This window comes from Enoplosus armatus, chromosome 11, assembly GCF_043641665.1.
Source record: "Enoplosus armatus isolate fEnoArm2 chromosome 11, fEnoArm2.hap1, whole genome shotgun sequence".
In the NCBI taxonomy this organism is placed as follows: Eukaryota; Metazoa; Chordata; class Actinopteri; order Centrarchiformes; family Enoplosidae; genus Enoplosus; species Enoplosus armatus.
In genome coordinates, this window is record NC_092190.1 from 15,208,336 (window position 1) to 15,235,510 (window position 27,175).

General features: G+C 42.0%; 2 protein-coding genes across 2 annotated transcripts; one reads left to right on the forward strand and one right to left on the reverse strand.

The window, feature by feature from the left end:
- Positions 1-4,032: 4,032 nt before the first annotated feature.
- LOC139292213 (indian hedgehog B protein-like) lies at positions 4,033-9,248 on the forward strand. The gene is made up of 4 exons (XM_070914438.1): positions 4,033-4,338; positions 5,721-5,878; positions 6,245-6,348; positions 8,503-9,248. Exons 1-4 carry the CDS (start codon positions 4,033-4,035, stop codon positions 9,246-9,248), a joined length of 1,314 nt encoding a protein of 437 aa, XP_070770539.1.
- Positions 9,249-14,590: 5,342 nt separating this feature from the next.
- Positions 14,591-26,527, reverse strand: LOC139292265 (myc box-dependent-interacting protein 1). Its single transcript, XM_070914535.1, has 20 exons — positions 26,441-26,527; positions 25,421-25,501; positions 25,102-25,156; positions 24,863-24,957; positions 24,182-24,277; positions 23,728-23,838; positions 23,111-23,203; positions 22,691-22,776; positions 22,434-22,509; positions 22,183-22,238; positions 21,646-21,690; positions 20,687-20,756; positions 20,331-20,453; positions 20,042-20,125; positions 18,919-18,939; positions 16,154-16,558; positions 15,530-15,592; positions 15,023-15,097; positions 14,807-14,908; positions 14,591-14,692 (listed from the first exon to the last, which is right to left on the reverse strand). The coding sequence occupies exons 1-20, from the start codon at positions 26,525-26,527 to the stop codon at positions 14,591-14,593; spliced, it is 1,926 nt and encodes a 641-aa protein (XP_070770636.1).
- Between the last annotated feature and the right edge of the window lie 648 nt (positions 26,528-27,175).

A 27,175-nucleotide genomic window follows, 5' to 3' on the forward strand; every position in this document is an offset into this window, starting at 1 on the left:
AAACACGCTAGCTTCCACTGACTGCAAAAAAACCCAAACTCACTTGTTTACCAACTAATATGCTGTGTATTCACTCTCTCTTACTCATTCAACCCCTCTCTCCCATCTTTTTCTTTCTTTTATTAACTCAATTCACATCTTGCTCCCTCATTTCCCGATATGTTCTCCTCAATCCCTTTGTACAATTTTCTCACCCTCTCTCATTATCTTTCTGTCTTTCTGTATCATCCTTTTTCACATCCGCTCCATCTCTGCTACTTAGCATTTTCCTTTCATCTGTGTCTTCCTCCTTTTGCCCCACTCAGAGCCTTTGTTGGTTAGGGCCCCGGGTATGCGTGGGTAACCCCGGTGCCCATGTAAAGGCCCTGTGCTGTGGACTCACAGAGCCCCAGTGCCAGCAGATGAAAGCAGAGAGAGATTCTGGGGCTGGCACCCATCTCCCTCTGTCCTGCCACCGTGGCCTCTTATTTCACAGAGAAAATTAATAACTTTAACAAACATCAATGAGCGAGGGCCTGCCGCTCGGTTGGCTTGTCGGCTGGCCTGGTGTATAAGTTAGCATGTGAGTGTGTACTGTGCACACATGCCTGGATATGTGTGTGTTTTTGCTTGTGTGTTTGTGGGTCTGCACATGTGTGTTTGACCTCATACCTTATAACATGTGAACCATTGGTGGTGCAGAAAGAGACTGACAGAAATAGTGTAAGACAGAGAAATTGACAGGTTGATGAATACTAACAGAGATTTTTTTGGGGGGGTGTGGGGTGTCAGGCTCCACTCTGGTTTGGTCTGATCAGATTGTTGCCTGCATGAAAGGCCATGGTGTCCTTTCTTGAGGCAAAGAGGAACTGAAAGACGGATGGATGAAGGGAGGGATGGATGGATGGATGGGAGAATGTGACCACTTCTGAAGCATTGTCGACAGCCACGCTGAATAGGCAGCGGGCCGGCCTGGAGCCACGCCCGTATTTATGATCTTCAAAGGAAGGATGACACACACACACTCACGCACACCCACAAAATGTTGATAGTTACAGGAAAACATATGCTTGTGCAAACGTGGGTACACACAAATTTGCATATAGATTTCTGGTCACGCATGCACACAGACAAATCTTTGTACACATGTAGAAACAGAGACACTAAATGAGGCAGACAGCACTCACATACTGTATGTGATGGGTCGCAGCAGCTCTGCAGTTGTGTCTCTAAATGGAAAAATGCCGCCTGCATAGCTGTTAAATAGTGTAAATAGTAAATGACCTGAACTTACGCCTTTAACCTGAGAGTGGTGCAACATACCTTACAATGCCTTACATAGACCTACATCAACATGCCGACTGTGTCAGAGCTGCCGTGCGAGGCGCTGGCCTGCTCATTGGTACCAGTTTGGGGTTCAGTGTCTTGCTGAAGAACACCTACTGTAAACAGGCTGGAGGAGCCAGAGGTCGAACCACCAACCCTTAAAGAAATAGTTTAATATTTTGGGAAATATGCTTAATCTCTTTCTTACAGAGGTAAATCAGAAGATCAATTCCATGTCTGTATGATAAATATGAAGCTACCGCCAGCAGCTGCTTAGCATAGCTTAGTATAAAGACCTCTAAGCACCTCTAAGCTTCACTAATTAACAGGTTATTTCAAGTTCGTGTGAGGGTGAAAAGGACAAGTTGTGTTTTTACAGGGGTTCATGTGCTGAACTATTTCTTGGCCATGAGCAGTGACTTCCTGAAGTCTTGTCGTCACCGTAAGGCTGGCAGGCAACCAGTGCAAACTCCAAGTTACTTCTCCCGCCAAGGAATAGTTCGGCACCTTACCTCCTGAAAAACTGCAACTTGTCATTTGTACAAATCAGTGTTTGTACGGATTAAACAACCGAGACAGAACGTGTTAATTAATAACCTTTAGAGGTGCTGGTAGGTGGATTTTGTTAACTTTGGACAGAGCCATGCTAGCTGTTTTACCTTGTTTCCAGTCTTTGTGCTAAGCTAAGCTAAGTTAACCAGCTTCTGGCTGTAGCTTTATGCTTACTGGACAGATATGAGATTGGTATTGATCTTCTCATCTAACTCTCAGCAAGAAAGCAAATAAACTTTTTTCGCCAAAAAGTCAAATTATTGCTTGAATGGTCAACATGCTCTACCACCTGATGCACTGCCATTAATGAAGCTAACAGCTCTGCAAGGTAACTTTTTAGGTGTAAGATTTCACAAAAGGTGGTTGATGACCATGTCCTCCACACAAAACAAAAAGAGGAATTCCCCTTGAAAATTGAGACGAGATGAATGAATAAGATGATGCTTCATTATCAGAGCATTTCCACCTTACAAAGCTGGAAACAAATTTGGTAAAACACTGACTCCTCTATATGGCACATTTTGATTTATTTTAACTGGCTCGTACGTTCCATACCAGGAACATCTAATGAATTTACACAAGTGTCAGTTGATGTTCTATTTCAGCCAAAAGGTCAACATAGCTATAGATGGCTGTTTACTGTGTGTGAATCCCTCTCTTTGCTTTTCGCTGTTCCACCAAGAGACATGAAAAGCGGTGGCGCAGCAAAAATACTTTATGGTGTTTACACTCACAAATAATAAAACATAAATTGTGGAAACCCTCAGCCTTGTACAGTTCAGTTCATTCAAAGGAGCCTGCCCTGAGAAACAGGGGTGAGACCACTGATTTTCTGCTGGCAAATATTTGAAGAGCTAATTTGGAAGGGTTGGGTTTGCTGGTGTTAAACAGTGTGTGTGTGTGTGTGTGTGTGTGTGTGTGTGTGTGTGTGTGTGTGTGTGTCAGCCACACGCAGGCAGCAGCCCGGGGATCTAGACGACCAAATGTTATTAAATTAAAGATGCAATTTTAGGAAACTGGCATACAGTTATTAATCTTGTCCATTAACTAGGACAATTGTCTAGATTAATTGGCATTGCAGTAAGTCAGGCAGCCAGCCAATCATAGATTTAGTCAGTCAGCCAGTCAAACAAAATGCTTCAGCCAGTCAGCTAGTCCACCTGCCAAACATCCAGGCAATCAGTCTGCCTCACAGCTAGTAAATTACCCTATTACCCAGTAAGTCAACCAAACACTAGCCAGCCAGTCAACCAATGACCCTTGATCTTATTTGATATTGGAATGCAGCCGGAAAAAAAACACCAGTGGCTGCATACTCCAGGAAATTGATTGGTTTAATTGATTGTGATTGCCTGTTGTTTACAGTCTAAAGCAAAACAACAACAAAAACGGGGTTGTCAGCATACAGAGCTGTCAAGGGCACAGACAGACAAAGACAACAACTGGAAATGCGAAGTGGCAGCAATAAAGGGCAAAGCTTATGTTTGCTGCTCGCCTGCCTGCCAGCAGAGTGTGGACAGGACTCTCCAGCGCGCCCTGTGCCCAGGAGGGGCGGGGTGGGTGGCAGTGTAGGGACAGAGGGAGAGAGGGAGAGGAGAGAGGAGGGCAGGACTGGCAGGGTGCGGTCTGAAGTGGCAACAGATCGTTTTGGATCACTCAAATCTCTTCAATTCAACTGGAAAGCTGCAGCTTGTTGCACGCCGGCCGCATATGGAGAGGAAACGCTTTCAATCCAAAGAGGGCACCAACCAAACAGCGGGCGAAAGTGGCTGATGTTGTGACAGTTTCCCGGCGCAAAAAGAAAGAGAGGGAGAGAAACCACAACACTGCAACTTGGATATCAGTAACCACTCTCTCTCTTTAACTCTCTCACCCACCAAATCGACTTTGAACCTGTTTGTTTAAATACACGGACTTTACAGCCTGCACACTTACTGTTGATTCTGTAAGGCGGAGGGAGCGAAGTTTCTCAATTTGGCTCAATTTTTTTTGGAGCAGCTTAAAACTTTCTGGTGTCCTCATGGTGCCTGGTGCAGCCGAGGTGCTGAGCTTCTTTTATCCGAGTTTTTCGGACGTGATGTTGCGACTGTCACGGACGATGGAGTCGGGAACTGAACCGGGGAGGTACTGAAGTCATCTCTCTCCCCCGGGAGAGTCCTCCCTCCCCCCGGGGCGATGCGGATCTCCTTCCTCCTTCTCACCGCCTCTCTGTGTGCCTTGGTCCTCCTCCTCGCACCTGCCTCGGAGGGCTGCGGGCCGGGGAGGGGGTACGGCAAGAGACGGCTCCCGAAGAAGCTCATCCCGCTTGCTTACAAGCAATTCAGCCCCAAAGTCGCCGAGAAGACCCTGGGAGCCAGCGGGAGACCCGAGGGCAAAATAACGCGCAACTCCGAGCGCTTTAAAGAACTGACGCCGAATTATAACACAGATATTATCTTCAAAGATGAGGAGGACACGGGCGCTGACAGGCTCATGACCCAGGTAAGGAGGGCAGAAGAATGAGTACACGGTGGGCACGGATGCAAAACATCTTGCACAGATGCGCAAACATGGACCATTGTTCGTGAGCGCTGATGGCACTGTCCATTGGCTGCAGTGATAAAAAACTGAATTTACAATGTTTTATGTGATAATCCTGAGCTGCAGCAGACATACTCCATGTAGTCGATTGAACTGGATCGCTTCAGACTAGAGTAACCACACTCTTGCATTCAATTGTCTGCTGAACAAACTGCTGTTTGTTGTCAGTTAAATGTTTAAACCAAAATGATTGATTTCATTGACCCTCGGCCCTTCAGGATTTTGCTACCTGACATACTTAGCTGCTGTTATTGCCTTGAAGTATCGCTTTTACTCCCAATTCAACAAAGTCACACTTTGTTGAATTGTCTCAAACATCGTCAGTGCGTAAAACCACTCATTTTAGGGTTTAACCAAAGTCTATGCAGGATACATTTAACCAACCAATAAAGTCATCTTACTCTTAATTTCATATCATAGTCTTAATGTTTATTTAGCCCATAAGAAGGCACCTCTCACCCTCATCTAATTGTAACAACTCGAGCAGTGGCTCCTTTACGCACAGCGCGCCAAATCTCTGCTGAGCCTTGTTTGTAAATTGGGTGATACACAAGACAAATACCTTAATCTAGCATGTATTCATCAATTCAATTCATTCATTCATTCAAGATATACATGTACATTCACAGCATTAACAATTCATCAACTCAGATTCATTACATTGAACAAATTGATCTCTCATGCTGAGAAGCATCTTGACCTCAAGCCTTCTTGAAAACTGCTAAATCATCCCAAGCAAGCCCACATGGATAGTTGTGTGTGCTTTGAACATTCACCTGACACAATTGTAATAGCGTTATTATCTACATTTCTTTGTATGTGTTTTGAGTGTGTGTTAGTTAAGCAGTACCTTATGCCGTCATCACTTTGGTTTTAGTATCTGATGGGCATGTAGTTTGCTTTGTAGTCACTCTCACAGTCACACTCTGCTCCCCTTCTCTGGGCTACACTGTTCCTCTGTCTGTAATCCTACTGTTGTTCCACCTTCCCTGGCCCGCCTTAATGCGATGACACTTATGTCTCTGATGCCCCACCACATACACACTGTCCACATTGTATATGTGTCTTTTTCCTGGGAACTTGGGTATCTCACATGGCTGTAACCATCCCTCAGACTCATCACACCCAGCTCTTCTCACAACGTCCCTCTTTTCTTCTCTCTTCAGTTGATCTTTCTCTACCTCCAGCTACCCTCTCAGCATTATTAGGACAAATTCATTTTCTATTTGTGTTGTTTGTTTCTAACAGCCTGCCTTCCTTTCCCCTCCCTGTACCTCTTTTAGCGCTGTAAAGACAAGCTAAACTCTCTGGCCATCTCTGTGATGAACATGTGGCCAGGGGTTAAGCTGAGAGTGACAGAGGGCTGGGATGAGGACGGTCATCATTCAGAGGACTCGCTGCACTATGAGGGACGTGCTGTCGACATCACCACCTCAGACAGGTAGGCATGCAATACATCACATTATGGGGTGTAGACGGGCCAGTCATAGGCCAGGCAACATTTACACTGCTTACAGTCTGTCAGTTCAGACAGTCAGCTGACAATCAGTAATATGATGAGTCAACCAATCAGTCAGCAAACTACCTATTTGTTTTTTACTAAGTCAAATTTGGATTTAAAATGATCAAATCCAAGTTTGAGTCCTGAAATTACCACATTTTCAATGCATTACATCATATAAATAAATGTATGGATGTCAGTAGAACAGTAAAGGTCATCTGTGCATTTCTGCAAAAAATTGCAGTATCAGTCAAGCTCCAATTGAATCACATTTGGAGTTATCAATGTTTTTATTCTTTTTCATAGGGACAGAAATAAGTACGCCATATTGGCCCGGCTGGCCGTGGAAGCTGGATTTGACTGGGTCTACTACGAGTCCAAAGCCCACATTCACTGCAGCGTCAAGTCAGGTAAGAGATGGATAGGAGCTACAGTGTGTGTGTGTGTGTGTGTGTGTGTGTGTGCATTATCTTTATGTGTGTTTGTGTGTTTGTATGTTTGCGGCCAGCTGTCATTACCACTAATGAGGTTGATGCTAGACCCTTCGTTGGTGATTCACTAATGGTTTACCAGTGCCGCTATCATCAGTCTATGTGTGTGTGGCCTATTGGGAGCCAATCAAAGCAGGGTGTGCACCTGTGCTCTTTGCTGTATTCAGTCTCACCTCTTGGTCAGATCTCATCATGAAGTGATCATTCTTTGTGATTGTAGAATATTTACTTGCAGATAGAGACAGAGTAAAACTAACATTTTTGGTATGGATGTAGGCTTTGTTATGTTTAGTGGTGGGACAGTGCAATCGCTAATATTGCATATACAATAGGACATTTCTAGTCAAAAACTAGTGGAGTGATATCCACTGGATAAAATAACAATAACTGAATTGACAGTAAAATAAAGTATATATAAACATCTACAGTATATTTAAAGTGACGTCTAACTCTCCTTTTTGCACTTTTATGATTGGCTGTCTAATTATTTCTAATTTCTTTGTTAATATGAACTTACATTATTTCGACACACACTTTATGAAATGTAAATCAGATACAGTCCTCATTCAAACAAGACTTGACTGCATTGCACCTCAAGCTATTCTAACTTTTGAGACATTTTAGAAATCCATTTACCCACGTCTGGTACTACCTGTTATTTGATGCCAAACTACATTCTAGCAGTCCATTGAGGTTAGTAGGCTGTGAGATGATTAACTCTCTCTTTGTTTTGCTGTTGCTTTTCCTTCAGTAGGTTTCTCTCAGATCTCTTATCTAAGTCTTATCACCTCCTGGTCACAGCCCTCCTTTCTGCAGCCCTCAGGCTTACAGACACACACACCTTGGACAAATATTTGGCTGCCTTAAGACAACCCCCCCCCCCACACACACACACACACATTTATACTAATGAATTTCTTGTGTCAAACTGATTTTGCCTTCAGTTTTCCCAGCATATATTCTATTCTTGCCTGTTATTGCCTCTCCAGTTTGTTTCCCAGTGCCTTCCCAGTTTCTTTAAGGTCATATTCCACTTGCTCTTTTCCAAAATAGCTCAATTCATTGTTAGAAATCGAGCTCATTACAATGTGTTAATGCTCTTTCCTTGTGTGGAACCATTGAGAGTGGACATGTGACTCAGTTTAAAACACAAACTCTGCTGTAATCCAAACAATATCTAGACCCAGGTCTGAGTCTGTGTACTTTCCTGTCTCTCTGACCCCAGGCCATGCTCTGACTGTGGTGATACAATCAGCTGGTTATCCATTAGCTCTTGCTGACTGCCTCTTCTTGCCACCTTGTCTCACTGCGTCTTAAAGGGCCAACTTATTCAGAAACACTCCAACAAGACCAAATGCACGGCCTGTGGCATCTTTGTCTAAATGAATGACAATAGCCTGACAGAACAGACAGAAACATGCTTTATTAATAATGTCGAATTACTTATGTCATAATGTCAAATTACCATAGCAAAGTGACGGGGCAAACTGCCCAACAACATTTTAAGAGGGCTCCTTTAGGAAACAATATAATGGATTTTGAGCCAGATTCATAAGCCTTAGTATTACAGAATGCACAGAGGGCCACACAAACAGCACCAGTTACTTGAGATCACTCAGAAATCATTAATATAGTGTCTAAAACTAAATGATAAACTGTGGATAGGGTTATAAATTCTCATCTGCTGGCTTAAAACAGTGTTTCTGTGTGACTGTGTGTGAATGAGTTCTAAGAATAAGGAGGGAGCACGAGGCAGACAGAAGAGACAGTCTGAACATGAGACATAATAAATACATATGTTAAAAATCTACTACTGATCCACCGAGATAAAGTTGTCCTTGAGTCAGTGTCAAAGTCTCACCTGTTTTATAGTTGTGACCTAGAATAACGTGCAGATGCAGCCACTGTAGAGGTGCGTCTGCACTGTTGCTCCACTCCTGAAATACAATCAAACTGTATTCCTCTCTCTTTATGTTTTGACTCCTTACCCATCCAAAAAGTAGTGCAGTAACAAAACAGGACGGAATTAAATCAAATAAAATAATCGTATTTCTCTTTCTTTCATCTCTCCAGAACACTCTGTGGCAGCCAAAACTGGTGGTTGTTTCCCTGGCGATGCTCAGGTTATCCTCAAGGGTGGGGCTACTAAAGAGATGCGTGACCTTCACCCCGGTGACCGTGTCTTGGCTTCTTCATCAACAGATGGTCATGGCCCCCTTCTCTACAGCCCGGTCTTATCCTTTGTGGACCGCCAGCCCAACGTCACGAAGATCTTCTACATCATCGGCACCAACACAGGACTTAATATTACTCTCACAGCCGCTCACCTGATCTTTGTCACAGACTGCACTAGTGAGCTGAGTGAGCCGAAGCAGGAAGAAACAGCTGAAGAGCCACTTTATGGCTCCGCACGGGAGGGCAGGCTTAGCTGGGAAGCAGGTCTGAGGACAGTTTTTGCCAGTGAGGTCCGGCCAGGACAGTGCGTACTCACGTCACAAGGGAAAGTGGGGTCAGAGGCAACACTTTCAGCCGTGACCTTTGTAGAAGAACAGAGGAGCACCGGGTTGTATGCCCCGCTAACCCAGCATGGGTCCATAGTGGTGAACGGTGTGATAGCATCCTGCTATGCTGCTGTGGACAATCACTATTTGGCCCACTGGGTCCTGGCCCCACTGAGATTCTTCTACAGCCTGATGGGACCTTCAGAACCGCAGACTGACGGCCTGCACTGGTACCCATGGCTTCTACAGAGGCTGGGGCAAATGCTGCTGGACACTGGACACTTCCACCCCTGGGGGATCGAGCAAGGACATAGATAGGAGCCCCAGAGACATGTTTCACACTGATGACTTCATTCATTTACCTGTATTCAGGAGCACCAAAGCACAGATTGAAGGACCACCAAAGACCACCAACTCTACTTGCCTGTAATTGCTGTACTTATTTTTGTAGCACATGTAAAATTGTGTGAAAGACAAAGAGATGAGACTGAGAAGATTTGTTTTATACTTGCAATTTCATTAATTCCAGAAGATTTAGAGGACTGGAAAGACTGAGGTGCGACAGGATATCCAAGACACTTCTGTAAGTGCTTAAATCAGTTCAAATTCAAGTTCAATTCTTCAATCTATAGCAATATTTTTAAGTTCCCCTCAGACCGCCTCAGAGAGAGAGGGACTGTGATTCAAAACGATAGCTTTCAAACTGCTTACAAAGTAGGTAGTGAAGTAAGACAGGTTTCATCATTACTTTGTACTGTATTTACTGTAATCTGTCAACATTTGTGCATCTTGAGATCACGCTGGGGTCTACTGATATAAGACATTTCAACACACAAGGACACCTTTTGTGACACCTTTTGAGAGCGTCGTGCCTCAGAGAAAAGGTTAAGGTGAACGCACGAAGGAAACATTTGTGGAGGAGGAAGAGAAGACAGAAAAGCATGGAGAAAACTAGTGACTGAACAAGGTGTGATTTGAAGCTCTATACATACATAGATATTTATACAGTTAAGTAATGTTAAGAAGGAAAGAAAGACTACAAATGGACTTTGCTGTTTACTGTCAGAATCATCACTGCAGTAAATCCACTGATACTTTACTCTTTTTATAGAGCCTATACTGTTTATTACAAGTAATTTACAAAATAATATTTAACTGGACAATGGGGGATGAAGTTCTTTGTATTTACTGAATGCAGTGTACCAATTTGCTAGTGTTGCATTATAGCTTCACAGCTGAAAAGGGCTTTGTTGGAAAAACTGTTGAATGGCAAGGGAGTGATAATAGACACGGTAATTGTATTTCTTTGTGTATACTTCAACTTTACAACATTTGATGCAGGATAGGTGCGTGGGGTTATAATGGCCACACTGTCGGCCTGTTTTTCCAAGTATGTCATTTGCTTTCAGTCAACTTTGATTGTGTCAAACTGATTCATATGGTTCATTTATACATCTTCATGTTATTTTATTTAAAAAGCTGTTATTTTGTGACGTTTTTTTCAATGTTTTCGGGTTTTCAATTTTCAGGTCAGTTGTATCTAGTTAAGGCATACACAACACTCAGGCTGTATTCAACTACTGTATTAAGCAACAGCTATGCATCATATTAAATAACAGATAGTAAATCTCTCTAATCCTGAACAGTAAGTTACTTGATAGCTCTCCTTTGCATGGTCTTTTTTTGTATTCCATCTTTCACCCAAGACTTAAGACCTAGATTTGCAGAGGTACAGACGTTTTGGTTTTTAGCACTATGGGAAGCAGATGTGATAGGTGGCTGGATGAACATGGACAAACGTAGTTCATATTGCCCAAGTGTCCTTTCAGTTGACACCTATTGAGTATGCTTTGTGAAGACTCAAAACATTGCAAGTATCTAGGAACTCCAAGGCATTATTCTATATGCCTGCTAAAAGATTTGTCACATGTGTATATTAAGCTGTTGTTGGAGAGACTATTTAAAGATCTATTTTTAGAAAATAATGTCAGCTATTAATATTTTTTTGGCAACTCTGTGCATACACTTTGTATTTGAAACATAAAGTTGTTGTTTTAAAACCAAAACTACTCTGTGCTTTATTTGGTGGCAACATATTTTAAAAAGCTCAGATGCCATATATTAAATACATCACTAAAGTGCTAAGAAATACTGTTTACTCTGTGTAATAAAGTCCCTTTTTATTTACATCATGCTTGTTCGGATAGGAAGGCCCTGGCTTTTTTGATTCAGAGACACTAATGAGGGCTAGCAACTGGGTACTGATAATCATCTGTTGCATTTTGATACATAAGCAGCTTGTGATCACTATAAATGACGATACATCACGACAGCTGGTACAATGTGAATGCAGCATGAATAGCTGTGGTTACAGGGTGGGCTGCTGGTTGGTTTCAGTACCACGGACAGCAGCACCCAGCAACACTCCTCTTTCCTCCTCATGATGTCTGGATGTTTTTTTCTTTTTTCCAGGATGGCGAGTTAGTCCTTGAACACAGCACACCCTGCTGGATGCTTTAATATTTGCAGAAAAGACAATCACGAGAGCAAAATCCATAGATTAACAGAATTTAGCACATTTGTGGTTTTTTTTGTCCTTTCTACAGCTTAGTTTTTGATCTGGAAGAGAAAAAAACGGGACTGACTGAAATTACTTTGAATTGTCAAGTTTGATCACATGATGAATGATGAAGTGTTATTAACAAAGGGAATAGCACCCCCACTTTATTCATTCCCCTTAAATCAAAGCAGATTACACACAAGAGACGCAAAAGATCAACAAGCAAAAGGAGATTCCAAGTCATCTTTATTATTATTGGTCATTTAGGTACAGGAAAAACCTTTTTGTCGTATCCCATAGCTCACTGCAGGAGACTGATCAATATAGACAGATAGAGAACCAGACCCAGGTGAAACACTCACCAAGTTACATGTATCTGAAAATAAAAATATGAAAGTGATTCGTTTACCTACAGGTGATGTTCTCACACGTGAGGCTTTTTAAATACACATGAAAAAAATCATGCACATTTCAACTGGTTAAAATACTGAAAATCATTACAAAAATCTGTCCACCTGAGTCTGGTGGTTTGAAATCTTTCTCTATTTGTCTTGTCTCCATGTAATCATGTTTAACTCTGTTTGGACCACGATACCCCGGCAACACTTTGAGGCAAGGCTGACCGACAACCAGTAATTATAATCAGGACTGATTTGAGAGGGAGAATGGTGGAAAAACACACAGTCGTAACTCCCCACCATTCCCCTTACTAAGATAAATAAATAATAAAAAATAACTTAAAAAACTGCCTGTTTCAACTGCCTCAAAAGTGACCCAAGTATCATTGTCTTAAATTAAGGGTGTTCACACAACAACACATGGGAAGTCAGCATGCTCACAGTAACTCACATACAGATATGAATGTCTTTATAGAATATGTATCTGTCATCACAGCTTGGCAAAATTACAGTTATACACAACAAATGCACAATAACACCTGGAACCATAATACCAGCCAGCGGAAAAAGACCCGAATATGTTTGAGTTGTCTTTGTCCTGTCCAGAAAAACCTCCTGTAAAACAGACAACGTCATCCCCTGCTAGATGGTGGTGATATCGTCCAATAACAATAGCCTATAGATAAAGAATTTATGTTTCCAAACAACCCGTAAACACACACACACACACACACACACACACACACACACATACAATCGCACACACAACCATTTTTCTCTCACACTTATTACATGTTAATAACATCATGAGAAATGTGAATCTCTTTTGAGTCAGAGACTGAATGAATGAATGACTGAACGTGAGATAGTTTTCACTACCTACAGTAAGCGGCTATGCTGAGAGCAGTAAACCTGACAGAAGTACAAAACGCTCCATAACATCCTAAGTTGGCAATTATGTTGACATAGTTACATTAGGCTATATGTAATCATTGCTTGGCAGCATACAAAAATAAAAGAAGTTGCTCTGGTGCATATTTGGAATCATCTGCATTTGAGTTAAGTCGTCTCTATGCAAATGGAAGGAATTGTTTTCGGCACATTTTTTTTAAAAACGAATGAGGCTGGTTCAGTTATTATATATTTGATAACGTTGGGGTGTAACCATATCTGCCTAACTATTATACTACCAGTAGCAGCGTGTCATTGTTGTGGTTTGGTGGCTAGCTTTTAGCGAGCCTGGCTAATGCATATTTGGAATCCCTTGTGAAAAGAAAAATCCTTGAAGAGTTTTTACATGCCCACTCCACACGACTTCACACAAATTCAAACAACAAGGAATAAAAAACACGACTGTCCAAAATGAAAACAGTCGTGTTTTTCTGCTCTATAGGAGTCTAAGATCAGTGTTTCTGTTTGGATTTTTTAAAACATTTTTATATTGAACTGCATATGCGGGTAAAGATAACTGCATATGCATTTATTTGGATTTTAACAACAGATTCATATTACTTCCACCATTGAATCTAAACTAATACAACAACCAAGGGCCCATGTTTCACAAGTAAATAATTAAAGTAGGACTTGGAGATGGGCTGGATGTGTCCAACAGGCATTGGGTCAGCAGCAGAACCCCAGCACTAAGTGATTGTAGATCAGAAAATAATAAATACAAATACTGGCACCAAAACTGCAATGCTGAATCTTTACTGACACACGGCCTGCTATGCTGCACCTCCACTCATACGTGGTCAGAATTGCAGCCAGCCACCAAAAACAACCCAATGGGCACAGGTGAGGAAAGACATCTGCATGCCAAAAAATAAAATGACACCTGATGGCTACACATGTGGCTAAAACGGACTATTGCCAAAAATAGAGATTTGTTTCAACAACCCATCTGTCAGCTTGAGAAGACGGAGATCTGCCTCAGCAATGTTAATGAGTGATTCAACTCAAGCCCACTTGTTGATGAGATTTTTAGTTTTAGTTTATGTAAATTCCTTACTGTTTATGTGCTGGTTAGACTTCTGCACCTTGTGTGTTCAAAGGTCTTTTCAAAGTTTGACTGGGGGAAAGTTGCCGGCTAGGAGTTGGTTCCACTTTTTCAGCGTGTTACTTAGTTAGTGTTAGTAATTATCCTTCATGAAACAGATCTGAGGGCTTATATGTATGTAAGGGATACTCTGCTACACTTGGCATTGTCTCATTATTAAGTTCTCAATCCCTCAGAATCAGATGAACAAAAGCACGTCTCAATAGACATTTTCTCTGTTAGGGTGGTGGAATATGCCTTGGAGAGTTTACAATGAGACATGATTAAGAATAAAACATGGTAATGCAATTGCAGTGGTAGTCATTGCAGAGGCACCCATCCCTGCATCTATTCTGTATGATCAGGATCCTCTAATCAATCCCTCTGGTATGGAGGAGCAGCAATAGTGCAGCAAGTCAGCAAAGAGTGAGCACCTGTGAAATGGCTAGAACTGTAATTTGTAAATGTTGGCAGAAATGCCGAGATCCACTTTTAGCACAGTGTAGCAGACCTTAGAAGTGCATGATATCAGCCAGGGCTGTGATAGCTCTGCTTCTATGGCCAAAGTCCTAGTAAAGATCTCAGGGCAAGAGAGGGAAGGAAGGATTGAGGCAAAAGGAAGAGAGACAAAAAGAAGGAAGCTGGAATGACGCCCTGTCCTCCTCTCTCACAGCCTCTGGGTGAAATTTTCAGGGAATACTCCTCTAGTGGCATTTTCTTTGTTCTGCTTCCAGTCGTCCTCCTTCATTCCCATCAGCCAGCCGTCATCCTAAACACACAGACATGCAAATAAGGACATATTCACCTCATTGTCACTGTGACACCACAGTACAATCTGTGTGTGTGTGTGTGTGTGCGGGTGTGTGTGTGTGTGTGTATGTACCTGTTCGTCAGGGTTGTCAAAGAGGATTACTAGCACCACATCACCAGCCTTCATCTCTAGTTCGTCTGTGTCGTTGGCAGCATAATCATGCATCACCTGGACCTATATCACATAAATACTAAGATGAATTACCTTCATATACACCAGATATATTTGGGTTAAGTAGATGCTCATCACTATTGAGATTTTATTTTTAAATTCTGTATCCTGTTTTACCTTGAACACGAAGCCAGTTGGCATTTCTGCGGGCTCTGATACTACTTCTGTTGATTCTGGTGCTACTTCAGGTGTCTAGAAAAAAAGAGGCTCCATTTACTGACATGTAGCGCACAGTCCAGCTTGGAATAATGTTTTCAATTAAATGTAATTTAGTGTCACAATCGTTCCAGGATTTTAAGAAAATAAGGTATTTTTGACTTACTATAGATGAAAATTACCTGATAAAATGGATTTTTAAGTAAATGAGAAGAGGCATGTGTGGCAATTATAGAATCTTAATGACATATCTAGCCACCTAAAACATAATCATGAAACATGTGTGTAAACACCATAAATAACAATGTGTATTATATTTTAACAATCTTTTAATATAAGGCTTTTCTCGTCTCTATAGTTATGTATGTATTTGGTTGGACTGCGTCACTGCTAATTGTTTCGGAAACAATGTTACATCATTACATTTATTCCTGTACACATTATAACAGTTATAGTAGTTCATCTTACACTTTCCTCCTCTTTCGCTGGTACTTCCTCTGTTGCTGCTGCAGCAGCTGCTGCAGACTCACCCTGGGAGCAGAGAGACATAGAGGAATAACAGAGGGAGGTTAGAGAACGAGACAAAAGAAAGCTTGAAATAAGGAGGGGGGAAAGAATGACAGAAAGAAGAACAGACAGACAAGACAAAGACAGACAAAAAGACACAGCCGCACAGCCTAAACAGCAAAGTTATGGCTAATACAAGCAAGTATGTTGAATAGACAGTAAGCTTGGATATTAATGCACGGTTGCCATATAGGTAAAGCTTTTGCACAGCATATTATTTGCATGAACTTGTGGTTAGCAGTGACTGTATATGGGAGCATGTCTATACTCTTCTCTTTCCCTCAGCAATTCATTTCCAACTTGCCCTCTGTGTCACAGTTGATGCATCCATGCTGCTGGTCCTGATGCATCCTAAATCTTCATCATCATCATCTCAAGATTTCTCCATCTCTCCACCTTTCATTCACAATGCATCTATCATCTGTGTCTTTCCATTACCCCATGCTTAAACCTCCTCCTCAAAAATCGATGCATCCATCAATTTTCGTCCAAATGCATCTCTCCATTTTTTCTCTCCTTGGTTACCTGACCCTCTTCATTATCCAACGTGGTGGCAGCTGGTGTGGCTTCTTCCTCAACAGCGTCAGCTGGAGTCTCAGCTGCAGGTGTCTCAGCTGCAGGTGTCTCATCCTCCGTGGCGGGCACCTCTGTGCCCGGCTGGCCCCCGTCATCGCCCCAGCCCTCCTGGGCTTCAGCCACGGGATCGTAATGAACCTGCTGGCTCTCATCATCCCCCCCTCCCTCCTGAGCCACAGCCACAGGGTCATGGTGAATTGGTTTGGTTCCGTCATCCCCCCAGCCCTCTGTGGCAGCCGCTATGGGGTCATAGCGGACGGGCTGTGAACCGTCATCCCCCCAGGCATCTGTAGCAGCAGCCACAGGGTCATAGTGCTGCTCGGTATCCTCTTCCTGGGCACCACTGTCCTCAGGCTGAGGGGCAAGGGTCAGGTTTCAAGGAGTCAGAGGTCATAAGAGATATTTTACCTTATTGGTATTCTATGGGGTTCGTAAATCAAATGGTTGAGGGAAATTTAAGGGACAGAAAGGCTAGGTATAAGCAATATTTAAGAGCAGATTCAATGATTCAGCAATTCTATGGGACAAAAGGTTTGAGAATTAGCAGTACGAGGAGAATAGGATCAAATAGTATAAGTAGGGCTGAGGATCAAAGTAAAATACTTTTGATGGACAAGGGTTTAGGAAAATGATAGGGATATTAAAGGGGCACTGAAATGGTGCATAAGGGTTGTATTATCAGAATGGCGGTATTCAAGAATTTCAGACATTAAAGGACCATACAAGTGATTTTGTATGCTTCAGCCCATTAACTAAAAAATTACATTTACTATATTTTAGACTGACCATATTACAACATAACATATTTCTAGCCACGCAAGCGGCATGACTCTAGGTATGGCAATGTTGGTCGGTTGGCCTCATTGGTCCAGACTAAAATATCTTAACTATTGGATGGATTGCCATGAAATTTGGTACAGACATTCATAGTGCCCTGAGGATGATTCCTGATGCTGTGGTGATCATCTGGCATTTTCCTCTAGCGCCATATCAGGTCAAAATTGTACTTTGGTTCATGACCGAATACCCGACAATATGACATTCCCATCAGGCTCAGTCGTTTAGTGCTAATTAGCAAATGCTAGCATACTAACACACTACAACATGGGAAACATTATACCTGCTAATCATCAGCATGAGAATGTTAGCATGGTGTTAGCATTTCACTGACAAGTTCAGTTTTAGAGGCATTTGAAAATGGTTGGTAATGGTTAATAAAAGAGCTAAAACATGCTAAACCACAAGAATGGCCTTTTAAAGGATTCAAACGTGGATGAGGGTTTGGGGAGTTGGCATCAAGTATTATTTAGATTAAACTTATTTGTCGTATTTAAGGGGAAATGGAGCAACGTATGAGCAGAAACTGGGCCATGACATATGCCATGGTCATTGATGTGAGGAGTTCAGCAGAAGATGTCAGCAAGTCATCATCATCACCATCATCATCATCATCATAAGACCCAAGAAGATTGATGTAGAAGGATAAACCTTTACAGAGAAGGTTGAGGTTAAATTAAAAGACAGATGAAGAGGAAGGGTGGCAGCAGAAGGCAGAAACGCAAAAACTGCAGCCTTTTCCCATCAGAAAATAGATGTTGGATCTTCTGTGTGTAGTTTGCAAGCATGGTTTATATTCCCACGGCTATGTTCAGATGGAGAAAGAGGAAGGAAGCTTTGTAAGAGTAGAAGTGTCGTTCCTTTCTGAGCTACCGCTGCTTTGCCTCAAGCTGTAATACAGCAGAACTGTGACACATCTCTCTTACAGTGATAGGAATGAACAAAAAGGTTAGTTAATGATCAGAATGCCAAGTCGCAAGCAAGGCTTTGTGAAGTTGCCCACTAGCGCTTATCTTTTGTCTCATTTCTATGAAACAATCCACCGAAAACATGAGCAACTTCACTCAACTTCAGAACAAAACTGTTCCCTGTGTCACATTTCGCACGATGCTAACATGTAAAGGCTACATGTTTTTTCAGTGCAACATGTGAACATACAGGGATAAGAGGGGAAACGGAAAGAAAGGAAGTGAATTCAGTTACAAATCATTTCACACGGAAGGGATTTTTTATTTACATTTACTGCACGATTAAATTTTTTGTTGTCTTTTATGGATATCAGTGGTGTCTTACAATCAATCTTTAAAAGGTTCTGCATCTACAGTATTCTGTATATCAGCATCCCACACATATACTGTAAAAAGATGGAGAAAGACAACTCTTAAGAGAGGATTGCACATCAGACACCATTTATATTGATTCACTATATATAACAGTGTGAAATGTCAATTTGACACTGAATTTATCTATGCTCATTCCCAAGTTCTATTTGTGCTGTTCAACAATCTCTTCAGTGTTTAGTGTTATCACATCAAGCACTGCAGACACAAAGACAACGCACAAACAGATTTGGGACAGACAAATGAAAGAGATCCAGTTATGGGAAAGCTTATACAGAGATGGCCATTATAGAAGTCCCTACCCAGCATGCCCTGCATGTGTTGCACAGGACTTTCAAACATACTCTGGGTGTGTAGCAGTGAGCATAATGAGAGTGGAGCTTGTATAATGGCTACATTAGTAGTAAATGTAAACAATGACAAATGAAGTGGAGTTACGGATGTTGATATGAACACAAATAAGAATATGCTGAAGAAGATGATGATCATAATGATAGTTATGTATTTCTGCAAATTAAAAAAATGCATTATGCTTACCCATGTGTCCCAGTTGGCAGGCTGTGGAAAAAAGAGGAAGCAACAGAATGAGAAGACAAAACCAAACTCTTCACAAAGCTCTTGCTTATGCCCGTTGCATTCAATAAGAAATTTCCAGTGCAGATCCCATGCTCTAAACCTACAAGCCCATAGCAGAAGAGCTCCAGCAGAACAAGAGTTCAGGCAATACTTGGTGAAGTCTGAAGCACTAAGTGACGCAAGTCTGAGGAGATGGCAACTATCATATGTTTATTGTACTTGTCAGTCACCCACAGAGTGAGTGGAATGTAGGAGAAAGGTGCACTGCAAAACACAAATGTTGCAATCAGTCTCAAAAGCTAATTTCATTCATTTTCATTCAGAATCCACACAATCCCCTCCTAACAATGTGAAATTTCACTTGCATCAGAGTATCTTCACAAATGATGCTGAGAAAAGATTTACCTTTAAATTAGAATCAAAACCCTTGCAATGAGAAGTGTCGGTAGATGTGTTAAAACTAAGAAAAAATCATTTTCACTCCACCTTTGAGGAAAATCAGTTAAATTTTAAATGATAAAGCTGTGATGCATGTTAATGTTAGTGTTGTCATGCTGTAGATTGCTGTAGATTTGATCTCACAGTAACATTTATGTTACTCAACTGTACGCTCAGATACAGTTACTCATGTCATTCCAGTACCTAAAACTACATTAGAAAGACGTTAAGAGCAGAGCAGGGTTTTAGTCTACAGTTCATGCCATGAGTGATCTGTGGATAGTGCCGAAGCAGGAAGAAGTGGTCACTAAAAGTAGGTTTCTACAGATCATCATGCCATCATCCACCTCTCGTTTGGTAAGTTGGAAAGAAGCAGCTCAGGTAACACCTCAAACTATGCCGAGCTTACCAAGTGATTTCATGTTGTATCTAGAAGCTTGTTTCAACATATTTAAACAACTGCACTGGCAACTGGAAATGTCCAGCATTATAAATTGATTGAAGTCCTCTTGGGACTTAAATATCATGACATGAACTAAAATCTTATCTTATCTTCTGGATAAAATATCAAATCTCTTGTGAAGCTTGGCATTTCTTGCAGCGGAGGGTCTCTACGATCTATATGTTCATGCCATAAATCATCCACCTGTGTGACCGTGGAGGCTTTGGTTGCTGCACTGAAAGGGTCCAGGTCCATGTCCAACAGGCTGCCCACTGCAGGACTGTCAAACTGATAACAACAGGAATAGGAGGGCTCATTGGCTGACTGGGTGCAATAGAGAGGGGAAGGAACAGGACAGAATAGAATAGAATAGAATAGAATAGGAGAAAGGAGGGGCAGGCCAGAACAAGGAACACTTAAAGGCTCTGACCTGTGCGGGAGAGAGGAAAGTTAAAGGGCTGTGGCTGTTTGGCGACAGCAGCTGCTCACTAACCTCTGTAGGGGAGGTGACGCTGATATCAGGAGCAGCTGCAGCATCAAACAGGCTGATGATGTTCTCTGTTTTCAACTCCTTAGAAGGGGTCACCTTGGGTGGAGGAGGCACTGCTGGCCTTAGCTAGGACAGAGAAAGAAATATGGTGATGAAGTTGTGCCACAAGTCAAATTAATATATAAATTCAAGGCTCTGAATTTCAATTCTATATTCTGTTTTTGATTTTTTAACATTTACAATGGCTCCTATATGAAATGTAGCCATCATAAGTGTTATTGGTCACACCTGTGTGGAGACATAATTTAGTGACGGTGTGTCAGTGTGTCAGTGTGTGTGTGTGAGAGTGTGTGGTTTACCTTGGATGGAGATTTGGGGATAGGCGGAGGTCCTCCTGGCCTAAGAGTGTGGTTAGATGCTCCTTTTCCACTGAGTGAATGAGAGACAGAGAGAGATGGAGGGGCAAAAAAAGAACACAGACTGATTACAGAGAAAGTAACAAGGAAGGCGAACAATGTGAGAGACATATCTAGCAAAGGTTAAAAAGAGCAGCTAAGAGCTAACACAACTTGAGAAGTTAGAAGGCATGCTCTACAAGAGTCCAAGCGGAAGTTGTCATTGCAAGAGCTGTCATGCAAGAAAAGTGAACCTCCCTTCCCTCCATTCCTCCCCCCTTTCCCTCCTTCCATCCCATGCAAGCAGGCTATGTCTGTGCCTCCAGTAAGTCCTCACAAGCGAGCAGTGACAGAGGCATTCAAACGCAGCCCCAGATCTGTAGATATTTTAAGGGTCAGAAAACCTGCAACTTGACATGGAGTCAAATAACCACTCAGCAACTGAGCAGCAACTGTCAGAAAACTGTACAAATTACACATAGAAAGGGAGTAACAAGGGGTTAATAGTGGCCCAGCCCAAAGATCTAACATTGGTGAATAATGTGAAGCAAGACTGAAAATACACCTGCCTCAATGTGAAAAGTGGCATATTCTAGGTGTATGCTTTGTTCTTCAACAAGTCTCAGTTAGTGGGAGATGACATACTACATTCCTTGTGATTTGGGTTGTATTGTTAGCTAACAGTGTTGCCTGGAGCAGCGTTAAACATACAGGTTTGCTCAACTCTCATATATCTGCAGCTCTGGGCGAACAACTCTCTGATCAATGTTTTCTGTGAATTCAAATGCATCACCAAGCACTAGTTCTCGCTAAATCTCCCAAGCCAGCAGACTGACTGACAGACAGACGGCTGGACAGACAGGTCAGTTGGACAGACAGACAAGAGTTGTGTCACCATGGTTACCACAGTTGCTGCCGGTTACCTCCTATTTGTTCCTGCCGATGAGGCGCCGCTGTTACCTGTCTTTCTGTAAGGGGGGGTTCAGGGGTGGCTCCAGGTTAATGCCATTTTGTTTGTTTATTCCTGCAGCTTAAAATGTTTGTGATAAACTGTGTTTTAATCCAAGAGTTTCATATTTTCCAGATATAGCAGGGATATTTTTTTGAATCCCTAAAACCTGAGGTTACAGGGCTTTCACCTGAGTGCAATATTAACAAAATAGAAAAGCCAGACTTTTCCACACTGTCCCAGTACTTTTGAGTCTGAATAGTATCACTGTCACCTATTAGTATTTATTTAAACTGCTTATATTAATAGATTTCAAAAGATGCCTATATGCTGAAAATATATCTTGACCTTGAATTCCATGAATCTCATCAGAATCAAAATCTTTGATGTTAAAAGTTTATGCAATGATTTTTTTTTTCTTAAACTGTCGTCTATTATAAGACACTCTGCAATACAAAGTCTTGCTGTCTTGCTGTGGTTGAGTTTACATGATGGATCACTGCTCACTAACCTGCTTGTGTCTTCTCCCTCTAATTTCACCAAGACGTCATACAAATCCTGATCCAACTGCAGAGGGGGAAAGACAGGGTGTTAGATACTGTAGCTAACACCAATTACCATCACCATCGTCATCATCATCCTACACTGTTCTGACACAGTCCATGTTCATTATATCACATAATCTTTACATTGTGTTCAACTGTTATCTGATACACCTTTATCTTAATTCAGCATTAATAGTGGTCTATACACAAGTCTCACCCGGGCAATTTCCTTGTGAAACTTCTCCTCAAAACCAGCCAAACTCTGGAAGGTGCTGACATAAAACCCAACACGACTACAGAGGGCAGAGAAGAGAAAGAGAGACAGTGTTGTCTGGATTACTGGCTTAGTTGAATGTCCTGCAAGGGTAAATGGCATACAAATGTAAGTGAAATGTAATTATAGCATCCAGCTATCAGTTGGAACCTCAGTTTTCACAGACACTCACACTCAGACACACACATACACATACACACCTGTTCCAGAGTGAAGGTAACTCCTCTTGCAAGTCAATGTTAATCTCCTCAAACACCTTCTGGGCTCTTTCCAACTCATCCTCAGCCTGAAACACACACACACACACACACACAAACAAACAATGTGTTGACAGTGCATTAGGGCACATTCACAAGTGTGTGTTTGATGTTCTGTTGATAAATGATGTGCTGTATGTGTGTGTGCGTAACATAAAACGCTTGTGATTATGTGCCAGCATGGTTTGGATACAGTGACAGTTACAGGGAACATGGTTAGAAAAAGAGAGGGATGACATGCAAAAACAAGGTCAAACTGAAGACCTCCTTGTTACATCTCATGTGTCTTCGACCGCTGGGCTACCAGGACACCCTTCGTTATTGTTTCATAGTCAACAGAAGTGCAGTAAGATTATCATGTACCTGGTTCCTGGACAGACTGCTCTGGGCAACATTGTGTGCAGACAAGATACCCTGAGCCCAACCTGGAGTGGCCCTCTCCAACAAAGAGGAGGGCTGCAAGAGAGAGAGAGAGAGAGAGAGAGAGAGAGAGAGAGAGAGAGAGAGAGAGTGAGAGAGTGAGAGAGAGTGAGAGAGAGAGAGAGTGAAAGAGAGAGAGAGAGAGAGAGAGAGAGGAGAGAGAGTGAGAGAGAGAGAGAGAGAGAGAGAGAGAGTGAGAGAGAGAGAGAGTGAAAGAGAGAGAGAGAGAGAGAGAGAGAGAGTGAGAGAGAGAGAGAGAGAGAGAGTGAGAGAGAGAGAGAGTGAGAGAGTGAGAGAGAGTGAGAGAGTGAGAGAGAGAGAGTGAGAGAGTGAGAGAGAGAGTGAGAGAGAGTGAGAGAGAGAGAGAGAGTGAGAGAGAGAGAGAGTGAGAGAGAGAGTGAGAGAGAGTGAGAGAGAGAGAGAGAGTGAGAGAGAGAGTGAGAGAGAGAGAGAGAGAGAGAGAGAGAGAGAGAGAGAGAGAGAGAAATCGTATGTTAAATGCTGCTAAATTTGATGAATGCAAATACAACAAGCATTTTGTATCAAACTATATCTTTTACCTTGGTAATCTTAATGCTCCCATCCTTTTTCTTGGTCTTGTGCGTGGTGGCATAGTTGTGCCTCGCACTGTCGTAATCGACCAGCTTCCTGTCCCTCTTTGCTATACGTGCCTGAACCAAAGAAAAGAGGAGAACTCAGTTTTCATCTTTCAATCATGAACTTGTTTTTCATTAGCTTGTGTGAACATCTGTTTTAAACATCAGGTGCATTCACACCACCTAATTTTGTTACAGTTTTTGCATCTTACACCTTTTCAACAGCCATATTTGTGTGAAATGTTTAGGACTCAATGCAACTGAAACACAAAAGCAGTAGTGTATGATTATTAGAATTTCAGTAAGATCACAATATACAGTATGATGTGGAGTAAAGCCTGGCTGCCACTACATGAACACTGGATGCTAATCATTTTTGGTCACGGTTGCTACGGGTGTCTGTGACCACACAGCTTACCTTGATATCGGGGAACTGGCCCAGGTAAGTATCCATGGAGATTAGAGCGTGATCAACCAATTTTTGGTGGTAGTCAGTCCACAGCACATCACAGTCCTGCAGCGTGGATGGACATAACAGTGCCATACACAATAACAGACACACAATGTCAGACATTAAATGAGACAAATTGCTTGCAATGCTTGTTTTATTGCAATAGTATGCTTCCTGGATGTATTTCTCCACCACTTAATTCCAGTTAATTCCAGTAGCTCTGTTGCTATGTCTTGGCCTATGGTCTTGTATTTAAACTCAAACCCTTTTAAATGATTGCAGTATTTTCTTGCAGCTAGCTTGTAGTAGTTTTGTCAGATCAGAGCCATTAATTCAAAAGTAATTTCAAGAGTAAACTAAATGGAGCCAGAGGAAAATGTAAAGAGCTACTCTCTCACAAGAGATGCTAACGTGTAATTTTGATGTCAAGAGGACAGTAACACAATCACACACAGCTGTGTGTACTCTGGGAAAAACAGCTGCTGCAATGCATAAGCTAATCAGGAGCCAAACACACCCACACACTCAATCAACTAACATACAATATAATAAAGTGGTTTTGACCTCTATATGGCAACCAGCTTGTCCTCACACACACATGCAGACAATCTCTGTATTTTTAACACATTTATGAAAAGTGTTTCTGACCTCCACAATGGAATCCACTTCGTTCTTGCCGTACCAGTCAGGCTCATACATGTCAGCCAAACACGCCTGCACATTCTTGGAGGACTCGTGCATGGCTGAGGACAAACACACATATTCTACATTAGTGGAACATCAGTGGATATTTGCAGGTTAGGGTGCATATTGTATGTAATCTATGGCTTGCAAGTGTGCGTTTGCATATCAAGCAATGTGAATCAGTTTGGGTTTGTGTGTGTTACCTTTCACTGCCTCCAGGTACGCCCTAAGGTCCCTTTGGAGTTTGCTGCCTTCAGTCTGGGGGCGAAACACAAAACATGAGGCAGTGTGAGGAGACATGTACAGAGGAGCTACAGGCCTGTTGAGCCAGTACATATTTCAGTCTCAGCAAATGCAAACCAGTTTGAGCTAATGTAAAATTCAGTTTGTATATGCACAAGGTATAGATATGACTAAAAACTCTGGCCAGCTATATCTCGTTTCAGGCTGTACCATTGTGCAATAATTGGTCATATATGACTCCGCCATACAACATGGTGCCATCAACTGGACTGTACTCACATATTGTTTGTTGAAGTTGATCACCCCCTCCTCAAAAGCAACATCTTTGGTCTCATCGGCTTTGCCAAGCTTCTGAAGAACCTATCAGTTAGTCAAACAAATAATAACATTAGAGACAATACCAATGATAAAGTTAGCAACTGATTCTGTTCAGTTTTAAAACAGAGGACAATACATGTCCCTGACATACACTACACATACGATCATTCACCTGTTTTCCTGTGTTTACTTTAAGATCATATAGGATTTCTTTGCAATCATGGGTAGAATGCATGGGTTGCAAAAGCAGCATATGAGACAACATGTATAAGCAATGTTGAAAAGAGCAGTGGGAGCATAAAGAACAACTGTTTAATCTAATGATAAGTAAATAAATAACAGCGATAAGCCACATTGACAGTATATCATGCATGTTTGCATTCTATACATTATTTCCACATGAACTCATACACATGCTGTCAATACAGTGACATTCACACATATATAACGCACACTGGGTTTACAGGGGTACCCTGATCTGTTTTTATCTCTGTAGCCCTACAGTACATGATGCATTATGATAGACAAATAGCGCCCCCTGCCATTTATTCAGTGCACAACGCGCAGGTGCATGAACGCATAGACTAGGCCTCATATCTACTACCACTTGAACATATTGCAGCATGGGAGATAAATATTATCACAGTGCTTGAAAAAATGTAAGAGAGAGTTCCTGCAGCCACCATGTGTGTGACAAACACCCAGATGTTGGTTTAAAATACCAGAAACACACCAGTCAGGGGTTAAATTAGCCCACAGTATATCTCACTGCAAAATGAACGTGCCCGCTGGGTGACATTGTGCGACAGGAATTATGTATTTGAAGTGGACATCCCCAAACACAGCATCCTTGCCCTTATTATTATGATGTCGTGATGCGACACTGCGCCTCGGTGGAGGATGCGGCACTGCTGGCTCGCGGCTCGTAGGCCTGAATAATCATTCCCCACACATGAACACACGTTAGCGAGCAGCTCTTACCTTCTCCTGGGCTCTCGTTAGTTTTTTCTGAACGTTGCTGGCTACTTTCCCTGCAGTCAGCCCCTTCCCCAAATTCAACTCAGCCATCTTGTAGCGTAGATCAGTCTTTGGATGCGGCAGGGAAGGAAATAAAAGCAATAACGATCGGATGGACCGCTACGGCGACCGTTGAGGCAAATTCATCAATGTCCAGTGGAGAAATAATGGTGATAAATGTAATTGTGTGATGCTAGGATGTATCTTTAGGAAGATGTGTGTGCAGAGAGCTAAGCTGTATTCTCAAATACTGAGCTGCTGTATGCTCGTCCGTGACAGAGGAGGATGCTGTCAGAGATGCTCTTAAAGGCGCAGATGCTGCTGCGCGTCCACACAGGGAAACTGTACGATATGGGAGACTGTAAATTCACCGGTAAAGCCACAATACGAGTGGAAAATTATGCACTTGCGACCTTTGAAATGCTTTTTGTTGATCTTTGTATTCTCAAGTTTATCTTAAAATTAGCTTCAGATCGTGTGATCATCAAGTCAAGTCTTTAAAAGATCAATGTATGAAATCCATGGTGAATAAATATCCTGCCCAGCGTTCACAAATAACCAACAACTCATAGCGAACGATGGTAAGAAACAGCCAGGCCTACTTCTAAGCATGCATTGCATTAAGGCTTCAAATGCCCATCTGTCTCAGTCTGATATTACATAGTTACGTAACAAGTGAAGTGGCGAGTAAACCTTGTA

Excerpts from the sequence above, each read along its gene's own strand:
- LOC139292213 (XM_070914438.1), top strand. The coding sequence starts at position 4,033 with ATGCGGATCTCCTTCCTCCTTCTCACCGCCTCTCTGTGTGCCTTGGTC. Across the intron at positions 4,339-5,720 it reads CTGACAGGCTCATGACCCAG|CGCTGTAAAGACAAGCTAAA; the intron begins GTAAGGAGGGCA and ends TACCTCTTTTAG. Across the intron at positions 6,349-8,502 it reads TCACTGCAGCGTCAAGTCAG|AACACTCTGTGGCAGCCAAA; the intron begins GTAAGAGATGGA and ends TCATCTCTCCAG.
- LOC139292265 (XM_070914535.1), bottom strand. The coding sequence starts at position 26,527 with ATGGCTGAGTTGAATTTGGGGAAGGGGCTGACTGCAGGGAAAGTAGCC. Across the intron at positions 20,757-21,645 it reads TCGGCAGGAACAAATAGGAG|TGGAAAAGGAGCATCTAACC; the intron begins GTAACCGGCAGC and ends TCATTCACTCAG. Across the intron at positions 16,559-18,918 it reads CTGCCAACTGGGACACATGG|CCTGAGGACAGTGGTGCCCA; the intron begins GTAAGCATAATG and ends CTTGCCCCTCAG.